Below are 20,018 nucleotides of genomic sequence, written 5' to 3' on the forward strand. Positions count from 1 at the left end.
AGGGCGTGTTCCTGCATCGCGCCCAGTGATTCCGGGTTGACTCTGGATCCACTGCGACCTTGAACTAAAGAAGCACTTACAACAAACTTTTTCATTAGTTGTCTGTAGGAGCTTATTCAGTTCAGGGTGGCAATGCGTCCGGAGTCTACCCGGAATCACTGGGCGCAAAGTGGAAACACACCCTGGAGAGGGCGCCAGTCCTTCAATGTATGGCACACACTCACACCTATGGACATTTTTGAGTCGCCAATCTGCCAATTCCATGGAAGGACAACGGACCACCCGGAGGAAACCCACGCGGACACAGGGAGAACACACCAAATACCTCACAAACAGTCACCCAGAGCAGGGTTTGAACCCACAACCTCCAGGTCCCTGGAGCTGTGTGTCAGAGACACTACCTGCTGCACCTGCAGTTACAAACAATGAATGAATAATTGTTATAAATTTATAAATTTAATTTTCTTACTGAATAAAAAAAAAAAAAAAACAGAATGGCTTAATGTAGCAAAGTTATTATATAATAATTATATCAGGAAGAGAAATGAAGTATCAGATTATTATTAAGTACCACAATTAAGTTCATGCTCTATACAGCGTGTCCTCCACAGGGGGGCAGCCATGGGTAAAATAACTGCTGCATTAACTGCATGCACTCTGCATCATTGGAGTATCTCAGCCAGTTGCTCCAGCTTCTGTCACTGCGTAGGGGCGGTTCTCCTCATCAGGTTTAACTGTGAAAAACACAGTGATGTAAGTTAGTCTTTCATCAGACGTTAGGATTCAGTTTAAAGTGAATAAAGAAATTCCTGATGCAGAAAATTTGGGTGACCATTGGAACTCTTACCTCAAAATCTGCAGCATTTAACCGCCAGCACAACAGAGATTATCACAAATGGAGACGTTGCCAGGACATGACCGAGAAAACTGATCGCTGTAGGACAGAAATTAATACTGAATGCAATATCATGAAAAAAGCTGTGCTATATTAGATACCATGCCATGGGTTCCCTGATCTAGAAAGGACTGTGTGAGGAGAGTAGGGAATGCAAAAAAGGGTCTAAACATATTTGATTCTGGTTTTAAAGAGCTTATAATAATGAAAACAAATTACATATTTTCAGGTGAGTTATTGAACACACTTTCACTACTGGCTGCTTTTTTCTGTGTGATATTAAAAGCAATAATGGATTTCAACTCAGAATCATTTTAAAAGAATCATTTTTATGTATTTTCTTTTTTTTGTTTCTAACATTATGTTATAGATTATTATAAAAATATTATATGTTGCAGTAACACAGCTCCAGGGGCCTGGAGATTGTGGGTTAGATTTGGGTGGAGGGTGGGGTCTTTGACTGTGCAGAGCAAAAGCACAGTTTTGATTTACCTCTGAAACATCAGTCTTTTATACAGTGTCCCTCCTTCTACATTTTCTCTTAAACACCTCTGTAATTAGGCACAGCAGGTAGGTGTCGCAGTCACACAGCTCCAGGGGTCTGGAGGTTGTGGGTTCGATTCCCCCTCCGGGTGACTGTCTGTGAGGAGTGTGGTGTGTTCTCCCTGTGTCTGCGTGGGTTTCCTCCGGGTGACTGTCTGTGAGGAGTGTGTTGTGTTCTCTCTGTGTCTGCGTGGGTTTCCTCCGGGTGACTGTCTATGAGGAGTGTGGTGTGTTCTCCCTGTGTCCACGTGGGTTTCCTCCGGGTGACTGTCTGTGAGGAGTGTGGTGTGTTCTCCCTGTGTCTGCGTGGGTTTCCTCCGGGTGACTGTCCATGAGGAGTGTGGTGTGTTCTCCCTGTGTCCGCGTGGGTTTCCTCCGGGTGACTATCTGTGAGGAGTGTGGTGTGTTCTCTCTGTGTCTGCGTGGGTTTCCTCCGGGTGCTCCGGTTTCCTCCCACAGTCCAAAAACACACGTTGGTAGGTGGATTGGTGACTCAAAAGTGTCCGTAGGTGTGAGTGTGTGAGTGAATGTGTGTGTGTGTGTCTGTGTTGCCCTGTGAAGGACTGGCGCCCCCTCCAGGGTGTATTCCTGCCTTGCTCCCAATGATTCCAGGTAGGCTCTGGACCCACCGCGACCCTGAACTGGATAAGGGTTACAGACAATGAATGAATGAATGAAAAATATTATAGATTTTTGAGGTGACTATCTTAGCTGTCTTTGCATAGCTCTGTTTTCTAACAGAATATTAATTGGGATATCTTGTTTTAATTAATGAATCTACAGAAATTTTATTTATTTATGTTTAATGTGTTTTATTTATGTTTATACATTAAGCTTTTAAATTTGAATACTGGTGCTTTATCAGTGGGATATATTATGTACAGGTCAGGCCCTAGGCATTACAGCCATCTTAATACCCCATGCCCCATCCATATTCTTGTTGTTTATTTTTACTTGTTGTTTTAGTTTAGTGTGGAGTGTGAAATATACATGCTCAGTAAGATAGGAGTGGATAGGAGGGCAGAATACCTCTTTGTGGTCATATAGTTTGTAAACAGTGTATGGATAAAAATATTCAGTCCCTTGAGCTCAGTTCAAAATACACTGGATGGGACTTTGTTGCAGTTACAGCAGTACTCTCCTTGTCTTTAAGAACAAATAAAGCCACCTGATGGAGTTAAAATGGTGCCTGACCCACCTTCGACACTGAACTCTTCAGTCATTTCTCTGACTGAAATCCAGCTCTGTGGGGACTCTCCTTTCTCTGGGTGTTTACAGTGGTAGAGTCCTTCATCTGACCTTGAGACTTCATGGATGGTCATCTCTCCTGTCGTCTGGTTCTGGAGGAGTGATCCGTTTTTATAGAAATCAACTGGAAGAGGTGAGGACTTTGTGGAGCGAAATAAACAGAGGAGAGTCAGAGGATCTCCCTCAGTCACAGGGTGCACAGGACTCTCCAGAATCACATCACCATCTGTAGGATAACAGTGAAAAGAGTGTTTTTAAACTGTTAACCACAAAATATTAAACATAAAATAAATATATACAGATATATTGTTGAGGAGAGTAATGGAGACTCACTGTACACTGTGACATTTACAGGATCACTTCCCTCTCCAGATTCAGACTGACACCAGTAAACTCCAGTGTACGATGTGGAGAGGGAGCTGATGTTGCAGGTAAATCCTGTGTCTGTTGAACAATTCGACATCTTATTCTGTGTGTATCTTTTCACTCTCCATCCAGTAGAGTCTCTCTGTCCCTCACAGCTCAGTGAGAGAGAGTCAGTGCTGAAGTGTTGAGTCCTGCTGGGACTGATGATCAGAGACACTGGAGGAGATTTACCTGAAAATACACAGAATGTTGATAAATAGTAACATAAGGCTAAACAAAGACGTAACACAGTTCTCCAGTTCCTCACCAGTGATCCATAGCGGGTGTGGTCTGCTGTGCTGTGTGCGATAGAGCGGTTCTCCTCTCTCTGCTCCACACACATAAACTCCTGTGTGATTTAGAGCAGCAGGACTGAGAGTGTAGGAACCTCCAGCTCCTCTTCTGCTGTCTGACAGGAGCTCCTCATAATACATGACGGTACCATGAGCATCTGTTACCGGGGTTAAACCTTGTCTGAGGGGAACAGCTCTGTACCAGCTGAATGTCCAGTCTGCAGCGGAGCCTGGAACCTCACAGTTTAGAATCACTGAGCCTCCTTCAGTCAACCAGCTCTGTGGAGACACACTCAACACTGCCTGGACTACACCTGACAGAGACAACATGGAGGATATAACACACACAAACACGGTCATACAGAGAGAGCAGATTATTACATACAGTAGAATTAACAATAAAATAAATGACACACTCACCAGACACAGTCAGTGTAACAGCGTCACTGATCTCTGAGTTCTGATTCTTCATTTCTCCTCTGCAGGTGTATTTACTGCTGTTAGACTCTGTAACAGAGTGGATGGTGTTCTCCTGTGTTCCACTGCTCAGATAAAATCCATCATCTTTAAACCAGCTGTAAGTCCACTCAGTGTCTCCTACTGCCAGTATGTCACATCTCAGTGTGACCGTCTCTCCTTTAAACACCTGTTTATCAGGCTTTATGGACAATATGGCTTTAGGATTATCTGTAAACAAACACATTTTTAAACAACACTACAGATTATTTAACACCACAGCCTGTACTGTTCATATACATTCAGAAATTATCAGCTTCACAGCATCATCAAAAAACTTTCCTTATCCTCTTCATAGTACTGAATTTTGTTCAGTGAACGTAAACTGTGTGTTAAATAGTTAACATAAAAATGGCACATAATACATTGTCCAGTATTTTTAAGAGGAAACTATTACATACATACAGAGTATCTAGAGGTGTTCATTTGCATCTAGAAAACTTTTATTTCAGTTGTCTTTTATTGCTCGGCTATATTCGACTCGGGCAGTAGGGGGCGACCGCGGGGTTTGTTCTTCATAAAGCCAGCTTTGGGAAACAGCGCTTGTGTACTGTGAGGTTCATTTCCCTATTTAGATATAAAACCAGTAAAATAGAGTTTAAATACATTTGAAAATGTAATCATAGAGATTGTTTATTTAATAAGCCTTTACTTCGATATGTGAATATTAGTTAATCGAACTTAATACGGTTAATTAATGTGTCATTTTTGTGAACGAGAGTCATCGCCACCATTTTAGATTCTCCAGTGTTTCAGCAGAGTCAAGTTAATGGAGGAGGTGTCTGCAGGATCACTTCCCTGCGGGAGGGGATGCACCCCAGCCTGACACCTGGCTGGAGGAAGGTGTTCAAGGTCCATATGTTCAGGGCAGAAACACATTCTCCTGAAATGTGGACAAGAAAATGCCTGTGATGCACTGCGTCCAGCCTTAACCTGGTGATCCATATCTGGAAGGGTCGGATGTAGAGCCTCCCCAGTGCCATCACCTGCAAGGCTGCGGTAAGCAGCCGCAAGAGATCCAAAATCTGGACCTTGCGTCCTAGTTTCAAGTGGCGGATGGTGCAGAGTATGACTCGAGCAAGAGCCCAAGGGAGGAATGCTCTCATAAGGCGTGAGTCCAGTACCATTCCCAGAAAGGTGATGGTTTGGGTCGGAGTGAGCATGCACTTGCCCCAATTCACAGTGAACCCCAGTGCCTACGTGTGCTGCAGCAACTGGAGTGTGTCTATGTGCTCGCACTGTTCTGTCGGGGTGCACATAAGCCAATTATCGAGGTAAGGCAGACCTTTCAGTCCCTGTGCCATAAATGGGGACAGGATGGCATGTACGCACCCTGGGAGCCAGGGAGAAGCCGAATGGTAAGACATGAAATTGGTACACCTTTTGATTGAAGGCAAACCAGAGGAAGCACCTGTGCTCTGGAGCAATGGGAACATGAAAGTAGGCGTCTGCAAGGTCAACAAGCGCGAACCGTTCCACCTTGTCAATCATACGAAGGGTGACCACCGTGTGCAGCATCCAGAACGGTAGAACCGTTAAATAGGTGCTTAGCCGCTGGAGGTCTAAAATGGGTCTGAGCCCACCATTCTTTTTGGGAACCACAAAGTAAACAGAGTATAAACCCTCTGTCTGAACTCTAAGGTTCCCTTGTCCAGGAGAACTCCTGGGAGAGACCGGTGTGGGTCTTGAACTCTGGTAAACACTGGGCTAGAACTTAGGGGTCCAGGGCTTCCTTGGCTGCAGGGCCAAAGAGATAACCAGGAGCCAGGGGTACTGATTGTAGTGTGGTGGCTCGGGTTGCGAGGACTGGGCCAGCCACACTTGACGACGAGCATGTAGACTTGTATCCACAAGTCGTCCAGTATCATGGGTCATATAGCCAGCCGTTAAAAGGGCCAGATTCAGTAATCCTTCTGGAGCGGTGGGGTCCTCTGTGGTAGCAGGAGGGTTCTGAAGGGCTATGAGCAGATTGCATAGTGTGTTGAGCAGCCTACCCAGCCACATCGCTGAATTATGCAGGTTAACAACCATTTCATCATTGCGTCTGCATTCCACACTGGGGCAGCGGGGCTCCTGACGAAGAGCCTCATCCAGTGAAACCACCAGGCGGCATGTTCACTAAACCGTAGTCAGCCGCTCTGGACATGGAAGATAGCATGCAAGCCGTATCTGTCGGACAGCATGCTCTCTCACTATGAAAGGCGGCAGAGAATTCCGCAACAAAATCCTGACATGGGGCTATTGCAAGTTCATCTGCCTCAAAGCGCTTAAACAGAGCGTTAGAGCGCAAGCATTCTGCCCCTGGAGTATCTAGGCCCAGCCTGGCCAGGGCTAGTTTCAATGTCTTTTCCACCGAAGACCTGCGTGAAGACGCCGCATGGGTTTCGCCATCCTCTCTAGCTCCACTCGAAGAGAAAGAGGGACACGACCAACACAGTCTGTGTCCATCGTTGGACTTCAAAATGGAGGGGCAGTGAATACAGCTAATCTGAAATAGCATTGCCTAAGATAAAAAAAGCCATCGCGTCATGACAGCCGTTCATTACCGACGTATACTGCATGGCCTCAGTGGATTCAGTGTACCGAGCACTGGGGAGCAGGAAGGAAAAAATGCGTGGATGCCTAGCGCTGTAGCCCTCATTGTACCGTGGCTTGTGCGTCTGAAGGCTGGAGAAGGGTACTCACTCGTTAGGTTTGCGGTGGTTTGTACTGCGTATAGGCTCGTACCTACTCTGGTGTACCAGGCTAAGTACGGCGGTCGGCTGACGTATCACTCGAAGAGACGTGAAGAGAAGAGGTCAGGAAAAATTCTGAAGCTCAAGGCGAGCTGCGCTCAATCAGCTTCCAAGGCGAGAAGAGAAGGAGGCAGTACAGCATGATCCGAGCAGTTATATACTGCATGGGATTCTCATGCTGTGGCACGTGAGTGACTTCATTGGCATACGCTCTCGGTTGGCCATGGCACGGCAGGGATACATTCCATTTTTGGCACCGCCCTGGCGGTCAGGAGATATGAAACATAACTGATTTTGTTAATAATTCAGTTAGAGTGTTTAATATGTTAAGTTTAATTTATGGATTAATTTATAATGTTAATTGTTTAGAATGTTGTATAAAGAAAATTAGGTTAAATCAAATTATATTCATATAGCGTTTTTCACAGCAGAAGTCATCACTGTCACGATTAGCTGTGCGGACCGACGGAGGCGGACGCACTTGTTAAAACACAGAATACTTTATTTTAAACCAAAGAAAACAAAACAAAGACAGGCAGACTTGGACAGAAAGACTTAAACAGAGACCTAGACTAAAGAGACAGATACTGACTAAACCTAAACCGAGGGAACTAGACAGACAGAGAACAAACCAAAGCGAGGGACAGACAGACTGGACTGAGCAACATAACAACGGAAGCAAATCAACGTGACTAGGAATAGGAATAGGAACGCGAATGAAACAAAGCGACATGACTGGGAGAGGGAAAGAAACAACATGACATGTCTTGAAAACAAAACGAATGGCCGATACCAGGAAATGACAAAAGGGAACTTAAATAATACATACAAACGAGACACACCTGAAACAGATAATGAGGAATATGGACAAGTAGGCGGGACATGGGCGGAGACATAGACAACAACAGACAGAGCCATGTGCGGAGAGAGCACATAGCGGGGAAAACAGGTATGACAGGACGAGTGCGTGACAATCACAAAGCAACTTTACAGCGATTTAATCCAAACATCCTATCAGCAAGCCAGGAGCAAGGAAAAACTCCCTCAGCGCACGAGAAAGAAACCTTGGAGGGAACCCATCCTCCTCTGGTCAACACCTGAAAGCACAACAAAGATCAGAAGTAAAAGTGATAGTCTGTGAGCTATATGCAATATGAAGTGTATAAAATTAGTAAGGCGCATGTGAGAGGGAGCAGGAGGTGGTCAGTGATTCTCTGGGAGGGTTTAATGCAGGGTCAAAAGCTAGAAAGTAATTGTTATATTTAAATGACACTAAATTATATTATTTGATTTGTAAGCAGACTGGGGTGGTGGTTCCCCGTTTTAAAAAGGAGGATCGGAGGGTGTGTTCCAACTATAGGGGGATCTCACTCCTCAGCCTCCCAGGTAAGGTCTATGCGAGGGTACTGGAGAATAAAGTCCAACTGATAGTTGAACCTCGGATCCAGGAGGAACAATGCGGATTACGCCCCGGTCGTGGAACACAGGACCAGCTCTTTACCCTCGCTAGGATCCTGGAGGGTGCGTGGGAATTTGCTCAACCAGTCTACATGTGTTTTGTGGATCTGGAGAAGGCATTCGACCGTGTCAATCGGTACTCACTCGACGGGCCTGGGAACGCCTCGGTATACCCCCAGTATACCGGATGGATGGATTTGTAAGCATATTCCAACTCGTTATTCATAAAATATTATATGGGTAATAGGTCATTTTTAAAATTAGGCTACAGAAATAAACTGAATCACCCTGAAGCCCTAAAATTATAATTTGATGGTGTAAATGTTATTTTCTCAGCCTCTGAGAAAGGCTTTAACTTTTCTGTATAACATGAATGCTAATGTGATGTTTAAAACTGTTTTAACTGTGTTAAAGTAAAATATCCTGCCATATTACCAGTTTAATTACAGATAAAACAATTAATAATACAAACAAAATAGAAGATAATTTTAAGAATTAATCATTATGATATTTGTTATGTAATGACATAATTTTTGGGAGTAGGGCTACACACAAACCCCTCCACACAGCCCTGTGATCTCACATCATTTCCGTGTCGGCTAAACTTGCTCCCACCTCTATCCCTTCTACACCTTTTTATGGTGTCCACACGGTTTGTCTTCATACACACTCCAAAGCCCTGAACACCTCCATATCAACCTTTACGGGCATGGTCCGTACTAGCAAAATGAATAAGTCCCTGAGGGGAAAGCTGTGGAGGACAAACCCGCCTGGAGGAGGGAGATACACTGGGGCTCAACACTGACTATTGGAACATGGTTTTGGCTGCAGACAGGAGCAAGAAGCAGAGAAGAGTGTGGTTAGTTACAGCAGCAGCTCACTATTGGAGAGCCAAGTTAGCCCCAGTTGAGAGTGTACAGCTCACTTCTGGGGCTCATACGGCACTGCATCAGTGGCACTTTCTCTTCTACTTGATGTCTGCAGCCACAGCCAGGGTCCCATGGGCTCCACTGAAATTTAGGGTTCTTGCTCAGGACCTTGAAGAGCAGTGGACTTAAATGTAACCCCTAATGTGCATTCTCTCACTTTTTAAATCAAACTTATGCCCATGATTTAATGTGTCCTAATAGCATTCTCTCTTGTCCCTTAGTGAAAGTCTCACTCACCTGTGACGTTTACCCAGAGTGCATCACTGTAGTGTGTGTAGTAGACTGGGTCTCCTCTGCCAGCTCTGCACCAGTACCGACCTCCCTCAGAGAGCCTAACTGACCTGATGGTGTAGTTGTAGGTGCGGCTGTTGTTCTCAGGGTTCTGTGTGTGTTTGGACCAGTAGAACGTCCATCCAGTAGACGGACCCAGAATGCAGTACAGAGTCACTGTGTTTCCTGTCAGTACGGCTACTTTAAGGCTTGAAGTGAGTGTAGGATGAGGTTTATCTGTTGATGAAGAACAAAGTAAAGAGGTTTTTTTTGATTCAATACCTTTTTAGTACTTAATATTTTATTATTTTTAAATTTTAAAATGGTCATCAAGTGCAAGTTAGTGTATTTTCAGGAGATATTTAAGCAGATTAAAAATAAGACAAAGTGCAAACCCAAGAAGAACATATTTTAAAGAACCAACAAAACTATACACTTAGATTAACACTATATAAAGTTTTAATAAAGAACTACAATAGATTTAATTATAAAACACCACTCAAATTTGAACTTTCCTTGGTAGACATAGTATAAGAGAGACCCCACACTCACCTGATACAGTCAGAGTAACAGCGTCACTGGTGTGTGTGTATATTCGGCCTGATGACTGTGTTCCTTTACAGGTGTAAACACCTGCGTCAGACTGACCAACGTTAGAGATTGTGTATTCCTTCCTTACAGAACCCCTGAGAGACTGTGTGTTTTTATACCACTCATAATTCCAGTCGTATCCACCTCCTGTTTCACACGTCAGAGTGACCCTCTCTCCGATGAACACACTCTCCACTGGCTGCACTTTCACTGTAGGCTTCTGTCTCTCTGCAGGAAGAAACAAACACTCTGAAATGGCACCAAAAAATTTATATTTTTAATGATGGAAACATAAAAGCAAGAGAGACCCCACACTCACCTGATACAGTGAGAGTAACAGCGTCACTGGTGTGTGTTTGTGTTCGGCCTGATGTTCCTTCACAGGTATAAACACCTGCATCGAACGGTTTAACAGAGATATGGTATTCCTTCATACGCTGTGTAACACTGACAGGGAGATTATTTTTGTACCAGTTGTAATCCCAAACTCCGCGCCTTATTTCACACGTCAGAGTGACCCTCTCTCCGATGAACACACTCTCCGCTGGATGGACTTTTACTGTAGGATTCTGTCTCTCTGCAGGAAGAAACAGGCTCTAAAATGGCACCAAAAAATGTATTTTTAATGATGGAAACATAAAAGCAAGAGAGACCCCACACTCACCTGATACAGTCAGAGTAACAGTGTCACTGGTGTGTGTGTATATCTGGCCTGATGTTCCTTTACAGGTATAAACACCTGCATCAGACTGACCAATGTTTCCGATTGTGTATTTCTTCCTTGAAAAACTGCGGAGAACCTGATTATTCTTATTCCACTCATAATTCCAGTCGTATCCACCTCCTGTTTCACACGTCAGAGTGACCCTCTCTCCGATGAACACACTCTCCGCTGGCTGCACTTTCACTGTAGGCTTCTGTCTCTCTGCAGGAAGATACAAACACTCTGAAATGGCACCTGCAAATTATTAAATGTTAATTATAGAAATAATGTGAAAGAGACCCCACACTCACCTGATACAGTCAGAGTAAGAGTGTCACTGGTGTGTGTGTATATCCGGCCTGATGACTGTGTTCCTTTACAGGTATAAACACCTGCGTCAGACTGACCAACGTTAGAGATGATATAATCCTTCCTTACAGAACTCCTGAGAGACTGTGTGTTTTTATACCACTCATACTTCCAATGATCTCCACCTCCTGTTTCACACGTCAGAGTGACTCTCTCTCCGATGAACACACTCTCCGCTGGCTGCACTTTCACTGTAGGCTTCTGTCTCTCTGCAGGAAGATGTTAAACCTTGTTGTGACATATTCTCACCTAAAAGTGCACTATTTTTTTCTGTTTGTGATTAAAATAAAGTGAGATAATGTGAGAAGCGAAAAACACTCACCTGATACAGTCAGAGTAAGAGTGTCACTGGTGTGTGTGTATATTCGGCCTGATGACTGTGTTGCTTTACAGGTATAAACACCTGCATCAGACTGACCAATGTTTCCGATTGTGTATTCCTTCCTTGAAAAACTGCGGAGAACCTGATTATTCTTATTCCACTCATAATTCCAGTCGTATCCACCTCCTGTTTCACACGTCAGAGTGACCCTCTCTCCGATGAACACACTCTCCGCTGGCTGCACTTTCACTGTAGGCTTCTGTCTCTCTGCAGGAAGAAACAGGCTCTAAAATGGCACCAAAAATTTATATTTTTAATGATGGAAACATAAAAGCAAGAGAGATCCCACACTCACCTGATACAGTGAGAGTAACAGCGTCACTGGTGTGTGTGTATATCCGGCCTGATGTTCCTTTACAGGTATAAACACCTGCATCGAACGGTTTAACAGAGATCTGGTATTCCTTCATACGCTGTGTAACACTGACAGGGAGATTATTTTTGTACCAGTTGTAATCCCAAACTCCGCTCCTTATTTCACACGTCAGAGTGACCCTCTCTCCGATGAACACACTCTCCGCTGGATGGACTTTCACTGTAGGATTCTGTCTCTCTGCAGGAAGAAACAGGCTCTAAAATGGCACCAAAAAATGTATTTTTAATGATGGAAACATAAAAGCAAGAGAGACCCTACACTCACCTGATACAGTGAGAGTAACAGCGTCACTGGTGTGTGTGTATATCTGGCCTGATGTTCCTTTACAGGTATAAACACCTGCATCAGACTGACCAACGTTAGAGATTATATAATCCTTCCTTACAGAACCCCTGAGAGACTGTGTGTTTTTATACCACTCATACTTCCAGTCGTATCCACCTCCTGTTTCACACGTCAGAGTGACCCTCTCTCCGATGAACACACTCTCCGCTGGCTGCACTTTCACTGTAGGCTTCTGTCTCTCTGCAGGAAGATACAAACACTCTGAAATGGCACCTGCAAATTATTAAATGTTAATTATAGAAATAATGTGAAAGAGACCCCACACTCACCTGATACAGTGAGAGTAACAGCGTCACTGGTGTGTGTGTATATCTGGCCTGATGTTCCTTTACAGGTATAAACACCTGCATCAGACTGACCAACATTAGAGATGATATAATCCTTCATTACAGAACCCCTGAGAGACTGTGTGTTTTTATACCACTCATAATTCCAATAATCTCCACCTCCTGTTTCACACGTCAGAGTGACTCTCTCTCCGATGAACACACTCTCCGCTGGCTGCACTTTCACTGTAGGCTTCTGTCTCTCTGTAGGAAGATGTTAAACCTTGTTGTGACATATTCTCACCTAAAAGTGCACTATTTTTTTCTGTTTATGATTAAAATAAAGTGAAACAATGTGAGAAGCAAAAAACACTCACCTGATACAGTGAGAGTAACAGCGTCACTGGTGTGTGTGTACATTCGGCCTGATGACTGTGTTCCTTTACAGGTATAAACACCTGCGTCGGACGGTTTAACAGAGATCTGGTATTCCTTCATACGCTGTGTAACACTGACAGGGAGATTATTTTTGTACCAGCTGTAATCCCAATCTCCGCTCCTTATTTCACACGTCAGAGTAACCCTCTCTCCGATGAACACACTCTCCGCTGGATGGACTTTCACTGTAGGCTTCTGTCTCTCTGCAGGAAGATTTTATATAATTATTTGTGGCTTATACACATTCTCTAAAAACGCAGCTGGACATGTTTAATTGTTAATGATTAAAATAATGTGATAAAGAGCCCACAGTCTCCTGAAACTGTCAGAGTAACAGTGTGACTGTGGTGTGTGTATATTCTCTGTATTGACTGTGTTCCGTTACAGGTATAAACACCTGCACTGGAGAGTTTAACACCAGACACCGGGTATTCATTGATGTGCATCACTCTTCTTATAATTAATAACTCACATTATTAATAAATAATTAAAACAGTAAACATTACGTACTTCTCACTGTAATCTTGATGGTGTCACTGTAATATGAACTTTGCAGGGACCATTTCCCAATACACTTGAAATCTGTTTCTCCTGGATCAGACACTGTTACTCTGACTGTGGTGGTGTGAGTATCTTTATGAATCAGATCAGGAATAAATTGCTGAGAGTCTTTCCACCAGAAAATCTCAGCTCCAGTCGACTGTGTCTCACAGCTCAGAGTCACTGTGCCTCCAGTAAAGACTGGGCCCTCAGGCTCCACTCTCAGTGTGGGTTCTTCTGTTGAAATAAAATGAAGAAGTCAGCACAGCAGCTTTTCTCTTTACACATCACAGCTGTGTGTTAACGAATGAGCGCCCTGCATCAAACTGTTCTCCACATTTAACACACAATTAGTGTTTATCTGCAGAATGTAACATAATGTAAGATTGTGGCCTGTGCAAAAATTACAGCATTAAATTATTTTAAATTATACATTCATTCATTGATTGTCTGTAACCCTTATCCAGTTCAAGACGGCGGTGGGTCCCCAGAATCACTAGGTACAAGACAGGAACACACCCTGGAGTGGGAGCCAGTCCTTCACAGAGCAACACACACTCACACTCACACACTTTTGAGTCTCCAATCCACTTAACAACGTGTGTTTTTGGAGCGTGGGAGGAAACCAGAGCACCCGGTGGACACCCACGCGGACACAGGGAGAAAACACCACACTCCTCACAGACAGTCACCCGGTGGACACCCACGCGGACACAGGGAGAACACACCACACTCCTCACAGACAGTCACTCGGAGCGGGACTTGAACCCACACCCTCCAGGACCCTGGAGCTGTGACAGGGACACTACCTGCTGCGACACTGTGCCGCGCTAAACTATACATAAATAAACAAATAAATAAAAAATGGAAAATGTGTGTTTTTTTAGACCAGAGTATGTCCATTGCAGGCAGTGCATTACGGTATGAAATAGCTCTATCATCCAAAAAGTCCATGCTGTGAAGTTTATGTCTGTAATATTTCTGTGTATTTCTCTCTGTAACTTTCTACAGCTCTGTGTCCTCATTAAAATTCCTAACTGGAGATTCATTGAGAAAAACTCATTTCTTGTCATGGCCATGATGCAGGGAGTAGCTCCTCTTTTCTTAAGCAGCCATGTCAAAAGATGTATCTGGAATTATTCAGTCTTGGAATAATACTACTGTGTTTTTGAAGAGTCAAAGTATTGCCCTGAATCAATCAATGAGAACAACTTCCCTTGTGTCTTCCCTGATAGCACAAGCATATTCATTCATGGTCTGTAGCCACTCGTAAACTTCAGGGCCACGGTTGGTCCGGAGCCCACCCAAAATAATATTGCTCAGATTTTGGAATTGTAGTTCTGGGAGCATGAGGAATCATTGTTACACACAAACTGTCCTCCACAGAGCCCTGACCTTAACCCCAGTGAAAGTCTGATGTAGTATTTTACGGAGCGTTTATCAAACACATCATCAGTACACGTCTGAAACAAGTGCAAGTTTGGACAGAAATAAATGAGATTTTGTGTGACTTTGTTCATACTATGCCATGTTGAATACACAGTGTGATCAACACTAAAGGTGGTCCAGTGAAATATTAGAGTGCCACAGGTGTTTTTAGGTGAGGAACGTAATCTGGGTTTGAGTGTACATGAATAATACTGAATTAATTCAGCAGAGGAACATGATTCACCTTGAGTTTGTCCACAGTGGAGAAGTCCAACCAGCACTAAAGCACAGACAGAAGAACACAAGATACGATGCATTAATGTGAATGAAGAAATCTGAAAGAGATTGTGCAGCTGGAGCTAGAGAATCAGATCAGGAAACAATCATCATTTCCATCCAGTGAAAGTGCTACATGCTACAAAATGTTCTTTTTCAGCGATGCCATAGAAGAACCTCTTTGGGTTCATGAAAGAACAGTGTTGGGTTAAGAGGTGTGTGTGTGTGTGTGTGTGTGTGTGTGTGTGTGTGAAGAACCTTTTAAAGGTTTACAGAAACTTCACTTGAACTTGTTAGCAAAGATGTCTCTGTGGATCCAAAAGTGGTTCTTCTATGGCATTGTTGAAGAACACTTTGTAGCTCTTTTACTTTAAAGAGTGTCCTGTTAATATCACGTTATTAAAGTGCAGAATAAAAGTACTGTATCTAGGCGAAAATACAATGCAAAATAATAATGTAAATGAGGATGTTACAGCTCTAAAACATTTATTCCTGATCGTAACCCTCTCTAGTAGAGAAAGAGGTTCAACATAAAATACATAAAGTCAAAATGTAATACAAAATTCTCTCAGTGATGAAAAGGTAGAGACCAAGCACAGTTACTCACCTTCGGGAAAGCTCCATGTCCCGTTGCTTTTTTTTTTTTTTTACCTAAATGTTACTATTTACTCAGCATTTGTTTGCAGTCTGTGAGCATCTTTGCTGTGTACAAGTGAATTTGTTCACTCTAATCTACATTAAATAGTAATTAATTGTGGCACCCAAACCTTTGCTTTAGACTGAAGGCGAATATTAAACTCATAACACCAGGTGCTAGACTTTATCTGGATCTTTGCAACGAGGAGTAAAGTTTTTTGCAGAATTTTTAATTAAAGGCATAATGAATAAACCACACAAATTGTTAGTCACTGAAAGAAAAGAAATACATGTTTTACAACTGACTGTAAGTGTAGTCCAACAATTAAAAAATGAAATGTGTTTAACTTTCAATCGTTATGGCTTTAAACACATGAAAATCAGAAATAAATTATCTCTACTTTTTCAAAATTATGTTTAATTTCTCTTTGTGTGTGTGTGTGTGTGTGGACCCAATTCAGGACCTACACAGCTAGAGCTCATGAATATTTGATTTAGAAATAAATCACTTCAATCTCTGATCTCAAGTTAAAGCTGTTACTTTATCAACGTCTTCCTACAGCGGCCCTCACTCTATTGAAGTTAATGAAGATATTCAAGGACAGTTTTACTCACCGAGCATCACAGAGAGAGGACTGAGCTCCATTCTGCCCCAGTAAAGACTGAGAACTGCAGTGTGTTAAACTCTCAACACTTCCTCTGTTCTTATCCTCAGAGAGAGAGAGAGAGAGAGAGAGACCTCAGTATTGAACTGCTTTTCTTTTAGATTCCTGATACAGTTATGAAACCAATTATTACTCAGAGCCCACTTTGCTTACTGCAATAATAAGTTTGTATTAAGATACTGATATATAATAATAATACTATTTTCTTAGCTATTAAACTTGATGAACCTGAAAGACAGAACCTGAAATATAACACAAAGACATGACCATATTAAACATCTGAGTACTTCTGTAAGAACATGATTATTAATGATTTGATAGTTACAATGCATTTCCCTTACCAAAAATATTAAGCAAAAAATATCCAATTATTAGCTTTATTGAGATTATTTGTTTTGCTAGCTAGTTAGCAATTTAATGTTAGTGTAGCATTAAAAATTAGCTATTCATTTAAATGACAAACTTTTAGCTGTTTATCCAATAGCTTTCCTGTAAACTGCACTTTTTAGCTAGTACTCTAATCATTTTATTATTGAATTAAATTTTTATTAAGTTTTTAAATATTTTATCTCATTCATTCATTCATTCATTCATTATCTGTAACCCTTATCCAGTTCAGGGTCACGGTGTGTCCAGAGCCTACCTGAAATCATTGGGCGCAAGGCGGGAATACACCCTGGAGGGGGCGCCAGTCCTTAGTGGGAATTGTGCAGCTGATAACTGGAAATGAATTATCTGTTTTTGCTTGTTTAGTTGTTTACTAGTTAACAGCAGCTCTCTTTCACACTGCATGAGAATTTCATCATGAACAGACTAGTAGAAATGCTCCACAATCACTTAAATTTATTTTGAGAATTACTTTGAAATAATTTACTGAATACTCAGTCCTGGATTGTGTAGTGTGTATATGCTTCCATCCAGGTTTATTCACAGCTAATAGAATTTCAGGTTGAAGCATTAATGTAATAAAAACTGGTCTCCCTTCAGTAGTTACAGTTATATTCATAATCAGTGCCTTATACCACTGTGGATTAAAGCTCTTCTTTAGATTAGCATCCATTCATTCATTGTCTGTAAACACTTATCCAGTTTGAGGTTGCAGTAGGTCCGGACCCTACCCAGCAGAAACACACCTACCCAGCATAAATAAAATCCAAATAAATTTAAGTTACTACTCTATGATACAATGAATTCCATTAATTCTGTTCATGAAATATAACAACTGTTCCATTGGGTACTTCAGATCAACTGGGCTCTGACCCTTCACACGATTGCTGACCTGTGCCCACCTTGTTTATTTCTGACCTCCAGGTAAGTGGGTTTCAGTTCCATTTTGGTTGGTAATATCTGAGTGTCTGAGGCACTAGAACAGAAGTCAGACCACAAACACATATCTAACCCCTCTCTATTCTCAGCCCTAGAAGATTCTTGGTTTGGGTTTGGTTGATGAAGTGGACAACAAAGCTCCTGATGCGTATAGATGTGTGACCATTGACACAGTTCCCACAGTTTTACTGCCTGTCTGCTGCAGTGGCCCCTTCTTTTCTGCTTTATCTGTTGGTACTCTATTGGAACTGTGGCGATTTTGAGCGATAGAAAGGACACAGCTGATATAATACTGGATCACAAATACTATTATGTCTAAAGTATTGGATGATACCCCATGGATTGCAGTTCCACTGCTTCGCAGCTCATAGCTTTTTAGCTGAGCTTTGATGACCTCAGGCTCAAGCATGAATGCTCCAGAGCACACATTTCCTTGCCTGCTTTTTCATTATGATTATGCCGTCTGTGTGGAAATCCGACCTGTGTCCGAAATGGGAGCACCTTAAAGTAGATCTGTGCACTGATTATATACAAGAGGATTCCAGGGGTTTTTGTTAAATTGTGTTATCAAAAACATTTATTGTGGTTGCAAAAACAGGGACACAGCTTCCCTCGCCCGGAATAGGGTTACTGGGGTCTCACTCTGGATCCAGGCCTGGGGGAGGGACTCCTTGGTGAGCGCCTGGTGGCCGGACTTTCACTCATGGGGTACGGCCGGGCTCAGCCCAAAGGAGCAACATGGGTCCACTCTCCCATGGGTCCACCACCTGTGGGAGAGGTAGTAATCTGGGTCTGGTGCATTGTGGATCGGGTGGCAGCCGGGGTCGGGGACTGAAACTGGCTTTTGGAACATGGAACGTAACCTCTCTGGTGGGAAAAGAGCCTGAGCTGGTGCGCAAGGTTGAGAGGTAGCAGCTAGAAATAGTTGGGCTCACTTCGACACACAGTATGGGCTCTGGAAACAATCTCCTTGTGACGGGTTGGATGCTCTTTCACTCCCCGGGGCCACAGGTGTAAGGCAGAAGTGGGCTTACTCATAGCCCCCTGGCTTAGGGCCTGTACATTAGGGTTTACCCCAGTGGATGAGAGGGTAATTTCCCTGCGCGCCTTTAGGTTAGGGAAAGGGCTCTGACGGTTGTTTGTGCTTATGCATTGAACAGCAGTTCAGAGTACCATGCTTACTTGAGGACCCTAGAGGGGGTGCTGGAGAGCACTCATTCTGGAGACTCCATTGTTCTGCTGGGGGACTTCAACGCTCAAGTGGGTAATGACAGTGAGACCTGGAGGGGCATGATTGGGAGGAACGGCCCCACTGATCTGAAACCGAGTGGTGTTCAGTTACTGGATTTCTGTGTCCATCACAGTTTGTCCATTACGAACAACATGTTCGAGCATAAGGGTGTCCACAAGTACACCTGGCATCAGGACAACATAGGCCGCATTTTGATGATCGACTTTATAATTATATCATTGGACCTGCGGCCATATGTTTCTGGACACTCGGGTGAAGAGAGGTGCTGAGCTGTCAACTGATCACCACCTGGTGGTGAGTTGGATCAGATGGCGGGGGAGGATGCCAGATTCATTCATTCATTCATTCATTATATGTAACCGCTTATCCAATTCAGGGTCGCGGTGGGTCCAGAGCCTACCTGGAATCATTGGGTGCAAGGCGGGAATATACCCTGGAGGGGGCAGGATGCCGGATGTTATGGCAAATCTAAAATTAATCTCCAAGTATCACCAGGAAGGAAGATCAATGCTCAAATAATTCTTTGAGAGACCAGAGGAATAAAGACACACAGTCAAGGATTCTCTCTTATCTCTAATTTATTAATCAAAAACATGCAGTATACATATGACCCCAGTCACGTACACCATCATGCGTTATTACATCAACCCAAACATTCCCTTATTGGTGGAACCTAGTTTATTACTATCAGGAGAAATGGTTGCAGGTGAGGGGTGTCTTTCAGTTTGTTGACTCCCTTCTTCCACTCTATTTAGTCTCCCCTACTACTCTCAGAATTGCTCTTTTCAGCACTTCATCACAGTCTCCGCTATATCCCTGGGCCACAGTAACACAACACAATGTAACAAGTCTATTCAGGTCACAATCACACTAAGCTGCACACTTAATTTAGTAAGAATTAATCAAGATTAATCAATACCATTTCTCCCTGAATATATTGTATCATTAATATAAATCATTAGTTATCATTAACCATTACTCATTAGTGTTAATCTGCATTTTCCGATCACATTCCTCCCTTTTTATGATTTAAAAATCAATGTGAACTTTAATCATAATATTGCTAAAAGAAAATGCAAAAGATAACATCAACCATAGACTAGCTAAGCTTTCAGTCTAGGCATCATAACTCA

The 20,018-nt window shown here is 42.9% G+C and overlaps 1 protein-coding gene across 1 annotated transcript; it reads right to left on the bottom strand.

The window, feature by feature from the left end:
• Positions 1–848: 848 nt before the first annotated feature.
• Positions 849–16,288, bottom strand: LOC136690861 (Fc receptor-like protein 5). Its single transcript, XM_066662917.1, has 16 exons — positions 16,258–16,288; positions 12,702–12,965; positions 12,328–12,588; positions 11,978–12,238; positions 11,633–11,890; positions 11,374–11,544; positions 10,898–11,164; positions 10,544–10,808; positions 10,203–10,456; positions 9,845–10,111; positions 9,260–9,529; positions 3,805–4,071; positions 3,360–3,698; positions 3,020–3,283; positions 2,637–2,912; positions 849–934 (listed from the first exon to the last, which is right to left on the bottom strand). The coding sequence occupies exons 1-16, from the start codon at positions 16,286–16,288 to the stop codon at positions 849–851; spliced, it is 3,801 nt and encodes a 1,266-aa protein (XP_066519014.1).
• Between the last annotated feature and the right edge of the window lie 3,730 nt (positions 16,289–20,018).

Source organism: Hoplias malabaricus, chromosome 3, assembly GCF_029633855.1.
Source record: "Hoplias malabaricus isolate fHopMal1 chromosome 3, fHopMal1.hap1, whole genome shotgun sequence".
Classification (NCBI taxonomy): Eukaryota; Metazoa; Chordata; class Actinopteri; order Characiformes; family Erythrinidae; genus Hoplias; species Hoplias malabaricus.